This window comes from Channa argus, chromosome 17, assembly GCF_033026475.1.
Source record: "Channa argus isolate prfri chromosome 17, Channa argus male v1.0, whole genome shotgun sequence".
NCBI lineage: Eukaryota > Metazoa > Chordata > Actinopteri > Anabantiformes > Channidae > Channa > Channa argus.
In genome coordinates this window covers 9,551,731-9,573,928 of record NC_090213.1, presented here as the reverse complement: position 1 = coordinate 9,573,928, position 22,198 = coordinate 9,551,731, and the positions used below count along the sequence as shown (strand labels likewise).

Sequence of the window (22,198 nt, the reverse complement as noted above, 5' to 3'; positions counted from 1 at the left end):
TTTCCTGCTACTCTTTGTGTGAGTGGTGACTGTATGTGTGTCTGTGTGTGTGTGTGTGTGTGTGTGTGTGTGTGTGTGTGTTTGTGCCTGAATGATGCTTTGTGTGTTTGTGTGTGGGTGGGAGTGCAGCAGTGGGTCAGACAGTCTAAGCTCTTTATCCAGCTTCAGCCGCCCGCCACACATTAAAGGGACGAGTGAAGTGAAAGGACTGGCGTCAGCACACTGAGTAAATCACTGTGGCCAGAACATTAAATTCAGTTATAAGTCTTGTCTTTGCTGTGAAATAAAAATACTAAATGGAGCAGAGCCAGAATGATCTACCAATTCTGTCACACCACCATTTGAGTTATTTCTTTCAGCTGAAGTCACTGTGTTACTCAAGGTGATTATAAAATAATCTTTTTGTAGCCAAGAGTTTTTTAATCCTATAAATTTCTCATTCAACAAATGACCGGTCAATAATGCAAGTCTGTAAATAATTTTTTATAAATTTAAATGCTCACGTTTTCCTCACTGAACATTTTTTAATTATAAAAGCAGGAAGAGTTGATATATCAGGTGGCAGACTGTGTTTGTGTCTAGAGCGGGAGGAATCACAGTGACAAAGGGCCCTGGGGACAGATGTCAGCTTTAATTACAACAGGAAAGAACATTTCACAGATATATTTGTTTTTCACTGTAGGTAAATGAATAGGGATGATGAATCCCTTTCCTCTAGGAAAATGGTAACTGAATTTACTAGGGGTAAACCACAATTTGTTTATTATTTTTTTGTCTTTCAGCTTATGCTATGAGTTCAGGATCTCCACAGCAGATCATTTACCTGTATGTTGGTTTTTCACAGAACCAGCACTGCATGGCTGGGGATGGGGATGGAGGCCGTAGGGGGTTCAGTGTCTTGCCCAGGGACTTTTCAACATGCGGTTGGAAAGAGTGGGGCGCGAACCTCCAACCCTGTGGTCAGTAGGTAGCTACTCTATCAACTGAGCCACTGCCACCTCCATAAAGTAAACAATGATGCTGAGTTGATTTTTATGAATATTAAAAGAAGTGAGGAAAGTTTCAGACAAGCTCAAATGTGCTTTAAAGGTCAAGCATCTGCTAAATTACTAAATGTAAATGTGAATGTAAATATTCTTCTCTGTAAAACACAAAATATTTAAAAATATTTATAACTAAAGTAAGTTGAAGTCAATGTTACTCTAAGCAGATTAAAATAAAAACTTGAAAATTGCTTATTATGACTAATAAATTATATATTCTGAAATCATCAAATTATATAAGCAGTTGACCTCTAAAAGGTCAGTGTATCTGACCTCTAGAAAAAAAGAGCTAAATGGACTGCTGGTGGCAGAATGTTCCACTGTGCAATTGCATTGTGACAGGTGAAAAAAACAGGACAGTGTCTGTGTGTGGAAGATAAGAGCATGCATGTGACTCTAAGCATTATGGGAAGAGGTGAATGTGTCTTGGGGCCACAAGCTAAGGTGTCAGGATTTTATCTCTGAGGGCATTGTTCTGTACATCCATCAAAACCATCTGATGCCCTAAGCTGACAGAAAGCATCAGAGATCGTATAGAAATGCTGAAGGAACCGTATCATGGAATCAATGTAATTTAAGGGTGTAGTTTTGCTCCGTGTTAAATATAATGGTCCTACTCGGCCAATTGTACCTTGTTTTGCAAAATCATGTAAATACTAATTTCACTGCAATTAGAAGGAGTCTTTTTACTGCCAGTTTAATTTTTAAATGCTTCCTGTGTACACAACATTTACTGTAGGGAATCTGCATTCAGTGAAGTTCAGCTGAATCAGCAATCATCCACATTGGCAGAAAACACAGAAATGCTAACAAGTCTAAATTAATTCAAGAAATCAATAAACACTTCCCAGTTTTAGTCTATTTCTGCCCTTCTTATTTGAGCTATTTATAAATAGGTTAAATTTGAAAACACTAAGACTTGGGAAAATGCAGACTTTTCTGAACATGTGATCTTTCAAAGATGGCTCAGTGTAGATGTCAGCTTGTTCACCTTCGATATTGAATGGGTGGGACCCCCAAGGACCAGATCTAGTGATATGTCACTCAAACCCTCACTGACCATCAGGTTAAAAGAGATTATAATCTTATCTCCAATAGAAGCTGTCACTGAAAAATTAGCATAGTCTAAACAGCCACTGAACAACATCCATCCACCCACAAACACACACACACACACACACACACACACACAACCTTTTATGAAACAAAACAGAAGCAGAAGCGGAACCAGACATGGCCAATACGCCCACAGGGCAAAAAAGGCCTGCACTGGCTGTCATGTGACAGCTGCTATGGCAACAAGTCATAAACACAATCTGTAAAGACAAGTAGAAGAAGCAGCAGAATAAATAATAACTCCAGCTCTATCCCACACTGGCCCTACTGCCGCAGTTCTGAAGCTACATCAAAGTAATGGCTTTATGTTAATGGTCTGGTGGCCTTGAGGATTTGCTCTAGGTCTGTTTAACCACTCAGCTAAACTGCTGACACCCACTGGTATGATGGGGGAAAACGGGATGTATTACAGCTATTTTTAACACTCAGTGTTTGTTTCTGTGTCTGCGAGTAAGTGTGTGCATGTGTGTGTGTGTGTGTGTGAAGCCATGGTATTCAGAGCCACAGACGATAAATGGTGGTGTCAGAACCAAACAGGAGGTTGGCATGGCTCAAGGTGACCGTCTGTTTGGGCCATCTTTGGCTGCAGCTGAACCATAATGTCGCCCCTGGCAACAGGATGTCACCCTGGCTCTGTGCCAACACAAGAATCTGTGCCAGTCCCACTAGCAATCAGGGGCTTAAAAACTGGTGTGTGGGCTCTCCCGGTTTCTCCCCGTGCTTGTCCAGTCTCATTTTTCTTGCTTTTTCCTGCTGCCTCTCTCACCCATATTTCATCCATCCAATTCTCTCATTGTGGCACTCATATCTTCCAGTTGTGCTGACCTCAGTTGCCCTTGCCCTTTACCATCTCCCCAATATTTTTTTTCCCTCTCAGCATCCTTCAAAAGTAAAAAAGGAGCTTATAAAACCACACTGCATATTTTCCTTAAATGCAGTGCACAGCACAACCTGAAGCCTGAACTGAGAAACGCAATCTGTGGCAAAATTCCTCTGTACTATCTGATCAAAAAGAAATTACCAGCATAAAATTACACACAGCCTACGCACAGAAAACTCAAGCAGGTGCTCCCAACACAATGAGAATGATCAATATTGTCTGCTTAGGCTAGCAGACGGTAAAACCCAGAGGCGTAGGCAGGAATGTATGCCTCTGCCACCCACAACAGAGAAAACAGGTAAGAAACTGAAATACAAAAAACTGTGTACTGTTTTTCCCATTAACGAGAAACAACAAACAGGCAAATTCCACAGCATATGGAGGAGTTCAGGCTGGGAGGCGTTCAAAGCAGCCTTGCCATTCACTGCCATATGGTGTCACTAATTGCTGTTTTTCACTGCAACAGAGAGGTACACCAAAAGGGATTGTTGAAGGGAGAAAAACACAGATCCAAAACTGGGGCAAAAGTTTTTTTATTGTTTTGATGTTGCATTGAACAGTTAGAAACAGCTTCCAAATTAAGCTTGAAGGAAGTATAGTTCATTTCATGGTATGTTGTAAATTTTGGAATGTGGGTTAAGTAAGAAACTGCCCTCTCTTGGTAAAAGAAGTCAAAAAATTAATCTAATCAGACTTTAAAAAGCATCTAAATTGTACTAGATGATGATGTTAAATTTAATATTTTACCAATTACTTTGGTAATAGGAAATTAGATAGCTATTCATTTTACCAAAATCATTTAAAGATTGAAATGCGACCTTGAGAAATGATAAACAAGCTTTGTTGAACAAAGGCGACATTGATGTCATTTAGATCTGTCATCTGGGACTAAGCGTGTACCTACCTATAGTACTCTGTATGATGCCAAAGCCAAGGACACATGTTATGTTCTACTAATGCTAGAAGCTGTTCAGACTCATGAAAACGTTAACGTTCCTCTTTGATACCTACAAAACATCTTATTAATATCGTCCCAAGTTCAGCTCTTCCCAGTTCCCAGTAGATGGATGGCAACCAGAATACAAACTATAGATCCCGTTTGAAACCTGTAAATTAATGTATGTGATAATAATATTTGAAAAAACTAACTGATGTTCAAGCAAATCCATTCACACCGCAGGCAGCATGTCAGAAATTAAGCACATCTCTGCTCAAGGCTAGAAAAGAAGATACCCCATATATGTCAGTAGCCACCAACACTCCTTGTGTCTGTATGGTTAGAGCTAATATGGCTAGTTAATATTAAGGCTGTTTTGTTTTCATAAATCCCTCAGTCCGTTCATCTCTAAGTGATAACCACATCAAAAATGCTTACAGGCCACAAAACATTAACAGTAATACAACTGTTTGTAATGTTGCTGTATGGTGTTATTAGATGGTGTTTGACAAGTTCTTGTGCTGACACAGCCCAAATCGCAGGTATTTTTGGCAAAAGGCCCAATTCATACAAACTGCAAATTATAAACCTCATGGTATTTGTGCCTTGCAGGGCTCACTGAGATCCTGAATGGGGGCACGAGCAGTGACAGTATGATTTTCTACATGTATGATTTGTTAGTTTGAAAAAAAATCCATCTGGTGGATGAGGATGATTGGGTGTAGGAAGCAAGGTAACACAATACAATCATCTTAAAAAAAAAAACAGGGGTCATTTCGCCACCATTGCATTGTGATAAGTTTGTCCATTTTCACTGAATACGTATCTGCATCAATCCGCCTTAACAATGGAGAGAAATCCTAAGGGGAAGCTTCTAAAATTAAAACAATCTCGGCATACTCAAAATTCAAAGTGTGCACCCACACCTCCACAGTGTGATGCAGAGGAACCACGTGGCTGGTGATGCTGTTCTCAGCTTTCACAGAAACTGCCACCTCAGAAGCCACACAGGGAGCAGCCATATTGGAGCTGAGCTCTGGTGTCACCTGACTTTCCTGCTACTTTGCAAGTGTCATTAATCTGATCCTGTCAGTAGAATGGGTGATTTGTCACACAGGGGTACAGTTTTTTAGAATGGAGCCTTGTGAAATAGTTTTAAGCAGAAAAACAATTAATCTACATTATCTGAGTTATATATGTGATATTTGCTGCAACTACAGAGTAAAAAATTAAAGGAAAGTTATGGCAGGGGTGAAATAAGATAAGAAAGCCAGAAAACCTTTCTTTACATGCCTAAGGCAAAAAAGAAGACCTCATGGCTGTAGCTTATGCCACAGTAACTTATAGTTACAGTAAACTGAAACAATGACAGTGGTGCTGCTACAGCAGAGTTAAGACAGAGAAATAGACTTCATCCTGTCAGGTCCTTTGGAGATTAACAAGGGTATTGTCTGCTTCCCTGTCTATCCACAAACCGAAACACATACAGAAACACACGCACAGCAAACATGCACCATGCACGTGCACACAAAACGTAAAAGGCGCATACAGTAAAAGAACAATGCAATAATGCAATCTCCCTCTCACACACTGGCTTGTTTACTTTCATTTGCTTGGTTGTTTCCTCCCTTCAAGAAGGGAAAAAAAGCACCTTCATTTTTATGGCATTAGATTTGCCATGATTCATAGTTATATGCACAGACTAACAGCTGCCTGCATCTCATTTTCTATTCACTTCTCTTTTCAGACATGAGGGAAAGTAATGCAAACTAAAGCCCTGATAACAGCTGAATGTTAGATAAAGCATAATGACTGACTCATAACAGCCAAAAAAATAATAATGTACCTCAGTACTGAATGCTCTGAAATCATATGTCACATTCGGTTATGACCTTCTCATACCACACATTTATAAGCAACATGAACTTGAATTCCAGCACTTGAAAAAGAAGACATTCATGGTTGTGAGTAGCAAGGATGAGACACGAAAAGGTTGTTTTGTGTGTGCGTGTGTGTGTTTGCCTGTATATGTGTGTGTGTGTGTGTGCATGTATATGTGTGTGTGTGTGTGTGCATGTGTTATTTACAAAATAATTGTATGTGCATTCTGTTCTGCTGTATCATGCCAAACATCAGGTCACCTCTAAAAGCCCTGCAAACCAAGGTGGAGCAGTGGGAGTGAGTTGGGTGAGTAAGCATTTTACACTTACCTTGAAGCTTCTGCATCACATTGAAAATATCCCGAGAAGAGGGACCGTAGTGCTGCGGTGATGCCATGCTGCTGACTGGAGGTCAGCACATCCTAACCTGTCACTCTGGAGTTGTTGTCATACTCTGAGATCAGGACTTAGGCTGCAGGTGTTTTGTGTCTTTGCATTGACTGCAGGACATCAAGACTGAACGGTGTTTATGTTGCTGTGTTTCTCTTCTGAAGTCATCCCTGTTGCAGTGGCAATCTGCAACCCTCACACTCAGTAAAGCTCCTCCCCTGATGATGATGTAAGTCTATACTGTTTGTGTATGACAGCATGTGTGTGTGTACTGCACATCTCAGAGGACCCCTCCCCCCTCCCTCTCCCTGAGCGTTTTACTTCAGTAGACAGGACTGCTTCCTGGTCTGCAGGCACTGCCAGCCACTGTCCAATCAAAATGGATTACGCTTCTATCTCATCGAGATGTCTGGACCAATAGTGTGCATAGCATCTTCTCGTGCCTGCTGATTCCACTTTGATACGTGTGCTGTGTGGGAGAGAAAGTGTTTGACAGAATATCAATAATAAGAGAACATAAAGTGAACAAAATTACCTACAGCAACACATTCTTCACTTAATTTCAATTTCTAACAATCATCTTTTAGCCTAAATGGGAAAATGACATCAAAATGTCAACGGTGAAAGTAAAATGTACAAAGACATAATGCTGGAAAAAAAAACTCATGCACCCACTCCGAGACAAAAACCACGTCCTTTCCTGTCTGCAAGACTTTTAAAAACTTGAAATGGTCCGAACTTTTTATTTAGTTTCTTATTTTATATTGAAAGAGCAATGTTAGTCATTAACATAAAACAGCTTCTTCAATATACAAAGAGGAGGTAATAAAAAAGCAGGCGGAAAGAAATGTTGAACATTTGTTCTACATTAATAAGAAAGAGGACGACCACTTACATGTACAAAACTGAAGGCAGCATTGAATAGTTTGATGGTTGAATGGCATTCCTGATGAATGATACTCTATGTACTGTATTCTTTATTGGATGGATTGGGGATGAGGTTTCCATCTTCTTTAGCTTTAGAATTACGGACTTGCAGTATACTTGAAATATGAAATATGCGTATAATTGAAATATGCAGTAGAAATGAAATTTATGTATGAAAACCATTTGTCTCTGCTCATTTGCTTCAACGGACAAGCCACGGTATTTTTGGAGCATATATTTACCCAATGCATTATATTCACATGTGTGTGGATTTATATATGTAGATAATTGAACATATATTTTTCTTGATGGGTTAATATAAATGCTTCCTGGGCTTTTACATGTTTCCATTTCTAACACTTCTTTCTGTTTTGTTATTACAGTTTTCCTTTTATTGTGAAATAATTTATGTACTGAAATAATAATTGTGATAAGTATCCTATAAAAGGTTTTAATGTGAAGGTCGGCCTCCCAGTTGTAAGTCAAAACATTATATTTCAGAGTGGTCACCAAGGTTGCTTTTACGAACTCATAAAGCTGGCTCCATTATTCAGTGCCTGTTGAACAGCACAAGCATATATGTTGTGACACAGTCTGCACTTCTGCTGCTCAGACAAAAGAGGGATTTGTACCACAAATTAAATCCTGAACATCTACAAAATTGGATTATACATAGCACGTTTCTTGTAATTACTTTTCAATGTACAGGCAAAATCACCGGCTAGAATAAAACAGTAATAAATAACCATAATTAATCAAGAAAAATCACGGCCAATAAAATATATCTCTAAAATGTTACATCCAACACATGGTAGTACACAGTGAATTAATGTCACTCTTTTCAATGCAGCCGGGTGGTGTGATGAACCACCAGGCTCTGAGCACTTATCGTAATGTGTAATCTTATTAGACAAGTCTTTTCATCATCCTCTCAAGAGAGCTCTTAGACGAGGTGAAAGGGGAGCTGGTCTGACTATAGAGTCACTGAATAAAGTTAGAAGTACAAGTACAAAAAGGTATGTTGATAAACCATTACTGATTGCAGATTCTCGTCTCTCTTTTGATAAATGACACTGAATGTAAACATGTACTGTGGGACACAATGAATTCAATGAGTTGTGAGTACATGGAACAGATCCATATTAATAAATGGTGGCTTTTGGCTTTCTGAATGGGCAGCAGGACAGCAAGCCCTTAAAAATGTATTTGTCAATCCACAGTTTTAGTTTACTGTAATGCCCAGCCAGCCATTCAAAGCTCTGCTTTGTACCATTGTTCCTGCTATGACTGAGTAAAAATGACGTTTATTAGGGGAGAGAAACATTCTTAGCCCAATTGGTATTGAGGGATGGATAATAACTTTACATTTTAGTATCTGTTAAACATGAAACTACAAATTAATAAACATGTTTCACCATATCAGCACAAAATTGCAGGTCATTATCTAAATATGCCAAACAGGACAAAAACAAATAATCCATTCACATTCCAGACCTGCCAAATGATAACTGAAGGCAGAAGCAGATCAATTACCTTGGTACTGTAGTTTAACCTCAATCCCCTCAGTAACAATAAGATGAGCACCTCATAACATCTGAACCATTTTGTGGTTACATTTTCGGAATTGGCTGTTTGATTGGCCGTTGTAATGAAATATTGTGGGATTTAGTTAGATTGGCCAGCCCCTCTGCGGCAGAGATGGACTGCTGACTCAAACATTTTTCGAGCAGCTTGGCTCAGGGTGACCTCTACTGTTCAGAGCCCCGCAGGACCAAGCATATTAAGCCAAAGAGAGAGCACACGGTGCTGCAGCAGAGGAGAACTGAGAGCTGAGACGAAGCCCAGAGTTAAATGAGAAATCAGTATATTAGCCAAACCCTGTCCTTTTAAGTAACATTTGTTAATCTAATCATTGCACAGGCACAGAGCATAGTACCAAGCCCACCAATACATAGTCCGCATTTTTCAAAAGTTTCATTGGCAAGTTGGTTTCAAAATGTGTATATAAATGAACATATGCCAAAATAAGAAATATTTTTAAAGTTAATTTTAACAAATACTTTCAACTAATTTTAATAAAAACATAAATAATAAAAAACTGTAATAGTTTAACCAAGGTTATATGGTATAAAAAAGATGTGGATTAAATACACAAAAATAGTAAAGGTAACAAATTTAGGCAAATTTTGTACAAAAAAACAAAACAACAACAAAAATCACTTAAATCAGTGCCTTGTGTCATCCCATTTTCCACTGAGCTGCACAATGCATGTTACATCCAAACTAGCTTTGGGTCATAGTGGGTGGCGGAGTTGTTCTGGAATTCATTCTATTGAGAATCTGTTTAAAACATTGGAACTACCCCTTAGTATATTGCATTCCAGTACAACTCCTCCACCGACTATGATGCTAATAATAGACACAAAGTAGAATTCTGACCTTTCTGACGGTTTTAAATTAAAAACCTAAATTATAGCCTTACAACAGTAAAATTAATGGAAGAGCTGCTGTATTTGGATTTCATTAGAATGTACAGTGAAGTGACCATTTAGTGAGGATGATCTAGTGTATGCAATACAATTACACCACGTAAAACGCAGTTCTCACAGTAAATAGTAACTAATTTCTGTCCTGAGAGTCTTATACATAATGTGGTGGGGTATGCAGTTAAGTTATCTGGGCAGATTTCGCCATCTACTGGTCAAGTAGATAAATAAAAAATAAAAGAAAAACGTATTGGAGACCGTCACTGTATGGCTGTGTTCATTTTTTCTAATCAACACAACCACATATCATAACAAATCCACATTTTATCATATATTACAATTTTAGCTTAGATTTAAAAGCTTTCAGGAATGGCACCTAGCATCTCTTTGGTAGATCAACAACATTTAATTACTAAAATTAATTTAATTTATAAAATGTAAAAAGAAATGTATGAATTTAACACATAGCAAGTATATGCTTCATGTCTGCCTACAAAAAATTTCTCATCATACACCCAGTGACATTTTCACAAAGCCACTACCCTAATCTCAAGAATGTCTGCTTCACCTATGAACAGAATGGTCCATTATACTCCAATTACACCCAAACGGGATACAATGACCACACATACTATTAAACTAGTTTCATGGGTGTTTGGAACACGTTTTACAACAAAGCCAAAAACAATTAAAGGAAGTTCAAACTTAGGTCTGAACATTCTCTCCCTCTCTTCTCTAGCGAGGAGGCTAAAGGTGTTGACTTTTCCTATAATAGGCGTTTTTGTTATTTGTTTTATTAATAGGTTAACTTGATTAATGTTGAGGTTGTTGGTGGATGGTTTATAATAAACTCTGCAGAGTATACTCTGAATGCGATGGGGTAAACAGCCTGATCCACAGTACATTTGATCAATACAAACATGACGGCTGGCATCCTTCCTTCAGACTGCATTGATGATCTTGCAGATGTGGCGTAAAGTGGATTAAAATGTTGCTGAGTGTGCAATCAAGAAGAATAACACAGAGAGCTTTAAAAACTCAAAAAAGAAATATTGAAATACAGTAGTAACTGTGGTACTTTTCTATCTCATCACAGTACAGTGTTGTTCTCGGATGAAAACACCAGACATCCAGTACAGACCAGGCTGACTTGGCAGACACAGTGGAAAGACTTATCTTTATACATAAGGGACAATGATTCAGAACTAGCAGATATCCACATACTCAGAGGCTGCAGTGTCATTACAACTGAGTATTAAAAGCACTTATAGTATTGCCACCATCAATTTCAGCTGTGTTTTGCCTTTAATACCCATTTCACACCTAGAGTTGTAACTGATGCAGCTAATGGCAAAAGTGTCATCTGTGGCATCTGTGATGGAAGAAAAAAAATAAGATCAAGGCTGGAATATTTTTCATTTCTGAAAGGTACACAAATATTGGTAAAGTGGTGGACTGTCCTGTGTTTAGAGTTGAAGAACTGAATCTTAAGGTGCTCGGGTGATACTCTTTTACAATATTAAACCAGAAGGAAATGATGAGAGAGGAAGTGATTAGAGCAACACCCCGTCTCCCCACCTCCAGGATCTCTGTCCAGGAAAGATAAGCCACTCCTGTTGCTAATTTCAAGCTGAAAAGCAGGAAATGTGACAGTGTAGTTTTCCGCTTCCACAAACACAACAACTGCCAGAGTTTGCCGCCAGTCCCGTGTGCTTCTGGGCTGCGTCTCAATCTGAGGGAGACAGACACACTGACAGAGAAAGTGAGCAAGGGACGAGAGACAGAGAAAGTGAGAGAACAGGAAAGAGAGGAGACAATAAGACAGGAAAACCCATCAGAAGAAAGGAAAGGACAGAACTGACAGAACAGGAGGAGAAGGGAGAAGAAGAGAGAGTTAAAGAAAGACTAAACTGAGTCTCTCTCCTTCTTCTCCAACAGAACAAAGTCATGGCCGAGAACAACACAAATCTTATCCGAGAAATACTTCAGTCTTTCGATGCTGGTGAGTTTGTTTTTTCTAACTTCACTTCTCTTTTAGCTGGTCTTTTTCATGTGGTCTTTCTGATTGGTACTTTTGTTTTCTCTGGAATTTAACCTTTTATCACCCATGGAGTAGCTAAAGTATTTAGGCATTATCTTATGACACAAATTAGAACAGTTCAATAAAATAAAACCTATTTATAGCTTATAGAAATACTCATATTTAAAACCCATAAGGTAATGATACAGATTCTCAGTTTTCTCAGTTTTCCCAAATGTAATTTCCAGATGGCATTTGACCAGCATCTGCTTTTCCTTTTCTTAAGTCACAGAAAAAACTGCTGTGGAAATATGGGGTGGTAATAAAAGAAGTTGAGTCTTTTTAACATTTAACTATATTACAAGGAAACAGATTTGTTTTCTCTGGCAAAAACTAAATAGGATTTTTCTTAGCTGCTGCATTCTCTCTCCTTATGCACACGTATTTTGGCAATATTGCTTTCAAGGCAAAAAAAAAAAGCAATGAGGAAAAGTCAAAAGAAATGCACCAGTTTGTTGACTTGCTCTGGTAAGCATGAAAAAGGAAAGCCTATTATTATTTTGTCGACTGACACAATTCTTCAAATGTTCCATTTGTTATAAACAGATGGTTTGTATAAGCTTGGTAAGGCCATAGATTCAAATTAAAATTCTTTCCATTCTCAGGGCAAGATAAAAACACTATTAAGGATATAGTGCATTTACAAAACCATTATTAAATTCTCATTCATCATCGATCCTTAAGAGTGAAAATGGTCCAGTGGATATCTATGAAGTATAAATCAAAAATGCATAGTGCAGCACAGACCATAAAACATATTGTTTCTTTCTTCACAGTCCCTCTGATCATAGCTTTCTGTGTCTCCATTGCGGTGGGCCTGGTTTTGGGTGCCCTGGTTTATGTCATCTTGACCTGGTTCTCCAGACGCAGAGCGGGCTCTGCCAGCATCACCCGTCGCCCACCTCGTCAATCACGCACTTCTTCCCGTGCCCATCCAGGCTTTAATCGCAACATTAGCTATGATCGGCGGAGCAACAACAGCTTGGCAAGCGCTGCTTTCAGTTTCCACCGCCAGACATCCTCCCCAGATCACACTGACCCACTGGGAAACAAATCCAGCTTTAGGGCCTCCACTTTTCACCCTCTACTTCAGTGCAGCCAAATCGCTAGGGAGGCTGAGGAGGGAAGCCAGACCACGTTGCCTAGCACACCAACTCTGAACGCATCAGCTGGATCAGTTCAAACTGCAACCCAGCCAGCTGTTACCCCATCCAGACCTGAGTCATTCTGGGGGAACAATGGCCTGAGGGGCTTCCATGCTACGCACACACCACCTCCAGCTTATGAGAGCATTATTAGAGCTTTTCAGGAAACTTGTACCTGAGGAGCCACAACACTAGGCTGACAAGCTGAATGAGCCTGGTGCTATAAATGATTTACAAATAATATTAGAATAAATCTGTATTGATTTAAGTGACTAAATGGAGGAAACATGAAACTTAAGAACAACTGTGTGACGTATTCGATGCAATAACACCCTGTGTCATTTTTGGATGTCTTTTGGTTTGTTAATATAACAGCTGATGTGGATTTAGGTATACTTGCCTTCCATTACTTAATAAAAACAGCCATTTGACACTTTAAGCACTGTGGTAATAGCTGCTTACTATATGACCAGTAATGATTTCTCATCAGTCTGTATTAAATGGTGACTGAAGCTTTCACAAAACCTTTGTTTAGTTTAAACAAGCAGAAATCTAAAAATGCATCCTCTTGGCTGAGCATTTATCATGCAAGGCAAAAGTTCTGCTTTGTTCCTGTTTATCATTTGACAAATATGCAAACCAGAGAGAATGTCTTTGCATGTGTCCCCCGAAGAGAGATGTGTTAACAGTAACTGAAGACATATGCAAAACTTGGTAAAGCCATCTAAAACTTCTTTGATGTCTTAACTGCTGCCACAAACATTTTTACAGAGCTGTGTAATATGTGTGTCTGTGTGTTTGGCAATCAAAGTAATTTGCAGTAATATGTCTGCTTGCATATGCAGTATGATAGAGCAAACAGAGACACAGACCCAGTAAAGAGGGCATTAGGTGTGAGAAGTGTTGGTATATTATGTGTGTCTGAATGCAATTGACTGAACTCTTCTCATAAGTTAATACAATAAAAGCAAGTTTCAAAACCGTGACAACTGAGGTTTCCATACAAAGCATGGGAATTTGTGCACAGTTATCTTTCATATTGTGAAAGGTAGCATGCAGAATTAATAACACAAACACCAGCAAAACATGTCAAACTTAGACAGTTGTCGACCCAATACATTCCTCTTTAGATACACTAATTAACTTACATTTTTGGGAACTTCATTAGACAATTGTAGATCACATTAAGAGATTGTTTTGCACATTTAGTTTTGCATTGTGTAATTGTCCATTACGTTGACATAATTGACATGTAATGTCATGTATAAAAAATAACATGCAGTCTGATTTACTACCTCAATGTCCAGTCAATACCACTTTGATTGACACCTGTTTATTTGGAGTAATATTTACAACATCTTGTATTTATCACGATTGCGCCATTTGACTGCTTTCTATAGCAGTGTGTATTAATTTGTCCATTCTCTTTAGGTAGACAGTTTTTTTTGTCCAGCTTCACATAACCCCCTATCTCTGCTAAGTAGAAAACCCATCACAGATATCTTATTCCATGTTGATTCAAAGAGTAGATAAGCAGTCGAGATTCATTGACCTTCAAGTAAAATATACATCGCGCATCGTCTCGATACTGCTGTAAACTCATTTGTTTCCAACTTTCTCTTAGCGACAGATGACGTATTATTTGTGAGACGTTCGCTCGGGTTTCACTAGGGAAGTCCATTAGAGCTTGTCTCTCGTTAAATAAGGTAATGTCATTGTTCAAAAAATAATATCAAGCAACACGAAAAGAGTTAAGCAAACTCTCAGTCGGGCAGCTTTAAGAAAGTTGGCAGAAAGCTCCTAAAACGACACGGTAGCCAAAAGCTAAATCGTGTGCTAACATTAGCTTGACCTGATGTTGCGATCTGACAGGAGTGTTTATGTTAAAGTTAGAGGTTTTACAAGGCTTGTTTTGATGTAACAAAAATATGAAGAATGTGTAAGAGAAACAGCGTGGCCTCATCGTAGCTTGATAGAGCACTTGTGAATGAGTTGATGTTTCACAGTACTTCTTTGGGTCAGTTACTTTCACCATATTGTTGAATGATGGAAGTGTCGGTAGCTGGCTCGTCAGTACCTTGGTGGATAACCTAAGTAGCATGACGCTTTTGCATAAGGGCTACTGTAATTACAGTGTACAAACGAGATTTAGCAAAGGTCATTGCTCTGGATACTGATATGTAACGCTAGTTGTAATAAGTGGTTAGGGTTCTTCAGTGATCTGATTAACGTAACTTGGAAGATGTCTGCTGCTGCCCTGCGTTTGATCCGCTGTCGTAGACTGAGCACAGCTGGGCACCCTGGTGTGAAGAAAGTGCTCCAGTGGAAACATTTAAGTAAGTTATGGGACACGATTGGCTTGCACACAGTTTATTGACAGTTTTCTAATAGAGCTAATTACTCAGGATTCAATTTTTATATTTAAATTTTAAAGCCTTTTGTATTCTTTCTGGTGAAATTTAGGAAATGTAACTAAAGTAACCAGCGCAGTTGTCCTGGGGTAAGTTAAAGTATTGAGATGCAGATGGATGCTTGACTAAAAGATGAAATACAATATGTGAGTAGAAATGTCTCTTATCTTTCTGCAGGGGCTCTCTTTTTATTACTTACGAGGTTGTAGCATTGGACAAGGCGGTGACCATTGACACTCATGCAATTCTTCAAGAGAAGTACAAGTCTTACATTTATCTCAGAGCTACTCCCTCAGATGAAAATGAGAATCTTACTGCAGGTATTTATCAACATGCCTTTTAATAAAAGCACTTACAAAGGTTAAAAGATTAATACAATGTGAAATATCTTTGTTTATATGTATTATTTTAGAATATTTACTTCCCAGACCATCTGGATAAGGTGGCAAATATGCTGAGTAGCTTTATTTTTTGTATGAGCACAAACTCACACGGAGTTTGACATGCCTAGGTGTCTGGTGACATCTGTTATCATTACTTCCCTCCTTCCCGTACTTCCCCCTCTTTAGTTTCTTTCCTGTCTATATATCTGGGTCAGTCTGTTGACTGATCTTACTTCCAAACAGTCAAGGTTTACTGGTTGGAATGGAAACAGTCAAAAAGAAGCTATACTTAGATTCTAATGAGAAACTATTCCTACAGTCTTAGTTTTTGTTACAATATCGTGGTGTGTTTTTTAGAAACGTTGTAATAGAATCTTTTTTCCCCACTATCTGTCTGTTTCAGAGCTTACTTACAAAGTGAGGAAGGAACTTCATAAAGCAGCACGAAGGTTTTTGGAAATATCTTCTAGGTTTTTGCTGCAATCACTAGATGGTAAGAAACCAAAAGTTGCCCTTTATGCCAGTTCACCTGGAAATTATGCTGAAAGGGTACAGTGTAGAGTTGTGCGAGGGTAGTAGTACTTCCCTTTGTGTTAGTTGTATTAGAAAGCAATTTAAAAAGCTATTAAAAGCCCAAACACAAACCCAATTTCTATCTTGTGCTGTGCTAACATGTAGACCAAAGGAAACACCTGCCTTGCACATGGACATCCTGTTTTTGAATGTCAAATGGTCTGCGCCTTAATACTGTGTAACTGACTTTAGGATACAACTCTATAGTAATTATGTTGTTGCTTTTATATTAAGTCAGTACTTATCACTTTGCTTTTTATTGTAAATAGATGTGTAAATTATACCACAATACAGCCTATTTCTAGATATTATATACACATAAGATTTCTCATAAATTATCTTTTGACCTTTTAAAACCTAAAAGCTGCCAAGTGGATGAGACAAGGTTTGTAACCTCCAAGCTGTTGTATCAATCTGGATGGTATTTTAGTTCCCAGTTGTAAGTCTGGTAGACACAGATTGAATAGTTTCACAGTGCACTTAGGTCTGTGGCTCATTTTCCTCTTTGTTTAGTCAGGTTTCTGTTTGTATATCTTAGAGCACTTTAGCAGGGTGGATGCAGACCCTCATGAGGTGGCACTATGGGTCCTGCTGAAGAGGACTCAGTCAGCCAATAAAGCCACCAGACTACAGGCTGTACAGGAGCTTGCAGACAATCACCATTGGCATGGTAAACATTTTTGCTTGTATTAGATCGGCATACAAAATAGTAAAAAATAATGTGTAATTAGTTGATATCTATTTTCAAAATTGTAGACTACCAGTACCAGACAGCAGCCCAGTTTATAGACCAGCGAACAGCAGTGAGCCTGGCCCGGTCTCCACAAGTAGACCTGAGATTCTTCCTGCCCCCACCTGCTCTACCTAATGTGGAAGATGTAAGTATCCTCATTGAATCTAAGGACTGTTATTTTGAATATGTCTACTGATCCTTTGCTTCAGTTTCACCACACAGGTACTACACTACTCACAAAAAGTTAGGGATATTTGACTTTTGGGTGAAATTACAGAAGGCACCTAAAATGCACTCTAACCTTTACAGGTAAACATAATTTGACTTTCTCTAAACCTTTGAATGCACATATCCAACTGTTCAGTGTTTCAGTACTTATTGCGTAACACGCTGTTCTCTAGCAGGGTGATCAACTGTAAAAATCACAAGTGTCTGATCCATGAATCGACCACTAAATGTTCTGGTTCAATGACAGTTTACCTTTTGACATAATTAGACCAAGATGTCACCTAACAATTGACAAGTTATTGAGACATTGACATTTTTGTTTTTGTATACCCACCATTGTTGTTAGCTTTTGTTTCAAGAAGATTGTTTAAGATGAAGAAATTACCATTGCTTGCTTCTCCATAAATGCCCTACTTTCATGATATAATATCACTGTAGCATAAACCTTTTACATTTTACATAAATGTCACTCGAAAGTTGAATATCCCAAGTTTTTTGTGAGTAGTATATATACAGTACATGATGATAACTGAAATGTATTAACCTATTGAACATGGTTTATAGGCAGAAGATGGATTGAGGCAGCTCCTGGCATCTCTGCCTTTGTCTGAGGTAGACAAATGTGTTCAGTACTTCACCTCATTGGCCCTCAGAGAGAGCACTCAATCTATGGCAGCACAACGGGTAATTACGACAGATGATGATGAATGCCCATAATCCAAACTAGCGGGACAAAAATTATCTCTTGTATGCCCAAAAAGTTTCTAAAGCTGTCACCTATCACCTCTATGCTCCAGGGTGGTCTCTGGTGTTTTGGTGGAAATGGTCTGCCCTATGCCCAGAGCCTCACCTCTGTCCCTTCAGAGAAGGTGGAGTCCTTCTTTTTACAGGCACTGGTACAGCACTCAAAGGTAAGAATGCCCATTATACATATGAACATAATCTGATATGGAAAAGGGGTTGTTTAAAATCTGATCATTATCAAGTGTATGCTACATCACATCTTGTTCTTGTTCTCATGAAAAAGCTAAATTCAGCAGAAAGTACTCTTTATTGCAGTTTTATTAATACAGTGGATTTTTGGGATGGTTGGGTTCCTGTATAGTAAGAATGTGCAATGGAATACACTCGATAGCCTTTATTAAATTGCATTTTTTTTTTTACCAAATTACTTAATTATCTCATTAGCAAATGTGGAACATACAAGAACAACCATCACAGTGTGGATAATACCATTTACATGAATGCCTATGCAAGATTAAAACCTGGCTTAGATCAAGAGCTTTCGGCTTGACCCCACAGCAGCATGTTTTCCATATCTTGGTTTGCCATGAGTTTTTACGCCACATACCCTTCCTGCCTCAACCCTCCCATTTTATCTGGGCTCGGGATCGACACCAAGGTATCCCTCGGTGGCTGGGCAGGGCGACACCTGGTGGGGTGGGATTGGATCCTGCGGCCTTTTGCATCTCAACCTGATGCTCTACCCATTGAGCCACCAGGACCCTTGCAGGATTAAAAGCTTGATAGTGTTTTGAAAAGAACTGTGGCATTTGGTTTGACAGTGTTTCAGCTTAGAGCAGTGTGTCACATTATTTGTGCAGTCATATTTTTATCATATTAGAAATATTTCTAAATGTATTGTTGTTTATCTTTTAAAGTCATGCCAGAGACCTGCCTTCCTGTTCTCACACCTTGACTACTGTAACAGTCTTTTCTCTTCCCTTAGTCAAAAATGCATTAATCACCTCCAGATTGTACAGAATTCAGCTTTTAGACTTAGCTAGAATAAGCAGAAGCAGCCACATCATCATCATTAGCCTCCTTACACTGACTCCCAGTAGATTTTAGAACTGATTTCAAGTTCTTAGTGTTAATGTGACTTTTAAAGCTCTGTGTCCTCCTTCCAAACTGTGTCCTTAAAGTCTGTAGCACCAATACAAGATCTTGGCAAAAATGAATGCAACTCTGGATTCAAATTAAATTTTGTGACATTGCAACAGCTCATCAAATGATGCCACAGCTGATGTGTGCCATAATCAAAGCTAAAGGGGTTCTAACAAAATAATAGAGTGTGTGACATTTATTTAGCCGGCCACTGTATTATTATAATATGGAAAATACATTTTCTAAACTTACTGAAAAACTTTTGTTGCCTATAGGTCCAGAGCCACTGTGATCACATTGTTGCAAATGGGGGTCTGCAGATCCTCCAGAGGCTCTATCAGCTCCGTAGAGACTCCCTGCAGATTCAGAGAAACATTGTTCGTATTATAGGGAACTTGGCATTTAATGAGAGTGTTCATCAGGCCATAGCACAGTCTGGTAAGTCAGTAGTTCATCTCATTATTTCAAATAGAGTTTTCTTATGTGATGATCGAACTGAACATGGTAATAAAACAAGATCTAAAGCCTAATTTACATGAGTATTTCATGTACAGATTGCATTTTCACAGTCTCAGTCAATCAATCTTAAATGTTTACTGAATGTTATCAACCCAGAAGTGCTTTACAATATTCATGTTTGTTCACACTTGTTTGCATGTTTGTTTTCCTGGAGCCCATCTTTTTTATTCTCCTTTTTTCCTTACCTGCATAACAACTTCAGGTTGGGTATCTGTCCTGGCTGAGATGATGCAGTCGCCTCATGCCATGCAGGCTTCTCATGCAGCTCGTGCCCTGGCCAACCTCGACAGAGAAACTGTGAAAGAAAAATACCAAGACGGTGTTTACATCCTTCACCCACAAACACGTGACAAGTAGGAAAACAACTAATTCTGTTGCCACCAAAGTTTGGTAATGCATGTTTTTTTATGCGTGTATCTATTCTTAACTTTGACAATGTCTTTATTTCCAGCCAGCCAATCAAAGCAGACGTGCTGTTCATCCATGGGATTCTTGGTGCAGCTTTTAAGACATGGAGGCAGAAGGACCAAAATATGTCAAAGGAAGAGACAGAGGAAGAAATGAGGGATGACTACACAGAGTGCTGGCCAAAAGTAAAAAATTTAAAAATTTTAAGCTTCTCAGATTTTGATTAATCTTAAGCAAATAATAATCTCTTGTTGTTGTTCTGTCTTGTCACATTCTGTTTCACGATAGTCGTGGTTGGCTGCTGATTGTCCAAATCTGAGAGTACTGTCAGTGGAATATGATAGTCACCTTAGTGACTGGATGGCTAAATGTCCCGCTGAGAATCAGAGGTGAAGAATTTGTGGTCTCTACAGATGTTCAATGGTGTTTGAGTATAAAATACTTTAAGGCTATGTGTGTATCGGAAAATTATTATTTATTCATTGTACACAATCAGTGAACTGTTTCTATGTTCTCCAGGAAGTCCTTGGCCTACCGAAGTCAAGAGATGCTAAAAAAGTTAAAGCTAGCAGGTGTTGGAGAGAGGCCTGTGATCTGGGTAGCCCACAGTATGGGAGGTAGCTTGTCAGTCTTTTGCTTCCATAAGTGTGTCAGATTGTTACTTTTATTAATCGACCATAACTTGAAAAACGATTCTTTGTATTAGAGGTTCATTATCTGTATGTATTCTTTTGTGTTGGTTTTTCTGCCAGGATTGCTCGTTAAGAAAATGCTGCTGGATGCCTCAGTCGATCCAGAGATGCTTGAGCTGCTAAAGAACACCAAGGGCATTGTGTTCTATAGTGTTCCTCACCATGGCACTTCTGTGGCAGAGTACTCAGTCAGTGTCAGATATCTCCTCTTTCCCTCGGTAGAAGTCAGAGAACTTTGTAAGGGTAAGCCAAAGAAAATTAACTTTAAAATCTAGTACATTCTGATCACTCTTTGGTAGAAAATGACCAGTATCTTCTGCAAGTTGTTGGCTGTGTTTTAAGATTCACCAGCTCTGCGGAACCTCAATGAAAACTTCCTGAACATGGCCAAAGAAAAGGAATTCAAGGTGCTGAGCTTTGCAGAGACATTACCAACAAACATTGGTCCTATGATCAAAATACTAGTGGTACCAACACAGTCAGCAAGTATGTAACACTAATTCTTTTGGGAAAGAAGACACATTTATCTTTAATGTTTATCTTAAATCTGAATGCAAGAACCTGCTTTACTTTGGTTTCAGATCTTGGCATTGGGGAGCTCATTGAGGTGGATGTAGATCATCTAAACATCTGCAAGCCAGAGAAGAAGGACTCATTCCTGTACAAGCGCAGCCTCCAGTTCATCCAGGAAGCACTGCAAAGCTATATCAGCCAGTGATTTAAATATATGAACAAAAACTGTTATAATATATAGTTTACTTGAAATAATAGTGATAACTGTCATCCCACCATGACAAAGGAAAACATAATTGTCCAGCCTTGTTGCACAAATACATAAATCCCCACTAATTTGATCATAGTATAATAAGCAGTATTGCAGTTATTTTATACATTGATATCTGTATATTTTTCATTTGTGATAAGAGAAACATGGGTGCTAAATTTGTTCTAGTTATTTTACTAAATGAATCTGTCAGATTAATTTTACAGATGAGCATTCATTGTAGATGGTGTTCTTTCTGGCACTTTTAAATTTTACCTTAGTCTTAGAAGGCTAACATATAGTGCATAATGCCCATACCGATTTTCTTACCAATGCACTGACCTGTATGTATTACTTTTGCTTCTCTGTATTTTTGACCAGAGGGATGTTAAAAATTTTAGATAATTTTTCTTTATATAAATATGTATAATAGTATGACAGTCCTATTGTGTGCCAAAACATGAAATCCTGAGCCTTACCTCAAATGGACCTGTAAAAATATTTATAATGATTCCAGTTGCTTTATTTATTTGTGTGTAGTTTAATCTTCAGGTGTTTACACTCCACACTTCCACTAACAATGCTATGAGTAAAAATATAAAGTTGGAGGCTTAATTTGAGTTGTTTACACACATTGTTGCACTGCTTTACTTCTAAGGTAAATATGCTTTGCAAATTAAAGGCATGACTGTGTTTATGCAGCGTTAATACTACAAT

General features: G+C 38.5%; 3 protein-coding genes across 4 annotated transcripts in view; 2 read left to right on the top strand and 1 right to left on the bottom strand.

The window, feature by feature from the left end:
- Positions 1-6,432, bottom strand: part of syne1a (spectrin repeat containing, nuclear envelope 1a) — a 123,951-nt gene extending 117,519 nt beyond the window's left edge. The window contains exon 1 of the mRNA XM_067481338.1: positions 6,187-6,432. Coding sequence (XP_067337439.1) covers positions 6,187-6,253 — 67 coding nt within the window. The 5' untranslated portion in view covers positions 6,254-6,432. The remainder of the gene's footprint in view (positions 1-6,186) is intronic.
- Positions 6,433-11,305: 4,873 nt separating this feature from the next.
- Positions 11,306-13,323, top strand: myct1a (myc target 1a). The gene is made up of 2 exons (XM_067482739.1): positions 11,306-11,661; positions 12,516-13,323. The coding sequence occupies exons 1-2, from the start codon at positions 11,607-11,609 to the stop codon at positions 13,061-13,063; spliced, it is 603 nt and encodes a 200-aa protein (XP_067338840.1). The 5' UTR covers positions 11,306-11,606; the 3' UTR covers positions 13,064-13,323.
- A 1,184-nt stretch (positions 13,324-14,507) lies between these two features.
- serac1 (serine active site containing 1) lies at positions 14,508-22,090 on the top strand. 2 transcript variants are annotated; one of them, XR_010911280.1, is made up of 16 exons: positions 14,508-15,220; positions 15,348-15,384; positions 15,473-15,615; positions 16,082-16,171; positions 16,790-16,921; positions 17,008-17,129; positions 17,777-17,896; positions 18,010-18,123; positions 19,375-19,537; positions 19,821-19,971; positions 20,070-20,211; positions 20,315-20,415; positions 20,546-20,643; positions 20,779-20,961; positions 21,042-21,204; positions 21,300-21,441. XR_010911280.1 is itself a non-coding variant. In XM_067482734.1 (16 exons), exons 1-16 carry the CDS (start codon positions 15,127-15,129, stop codon positions 21,434-21,436), a joined length of 1,971 nt encoding a protein of 656 aa, XP_067338835.1. In that variant the 5' UTR covers positions 14,509-15,126; the 3' UTR covers positions 21,437-22,090. The 2 variants fall into 2 exon arrangements, 1 of the variants encoding a protein (XP_067338835.1); XM_067482734.1 differs by having other exon boundaries at positions 14,509-15,220; positions 21,061-21,204; positions 21,300-22,090.
- The last annotated feature ends 108 nt before the right edge of the window (positions 22,091-22,198 follow it).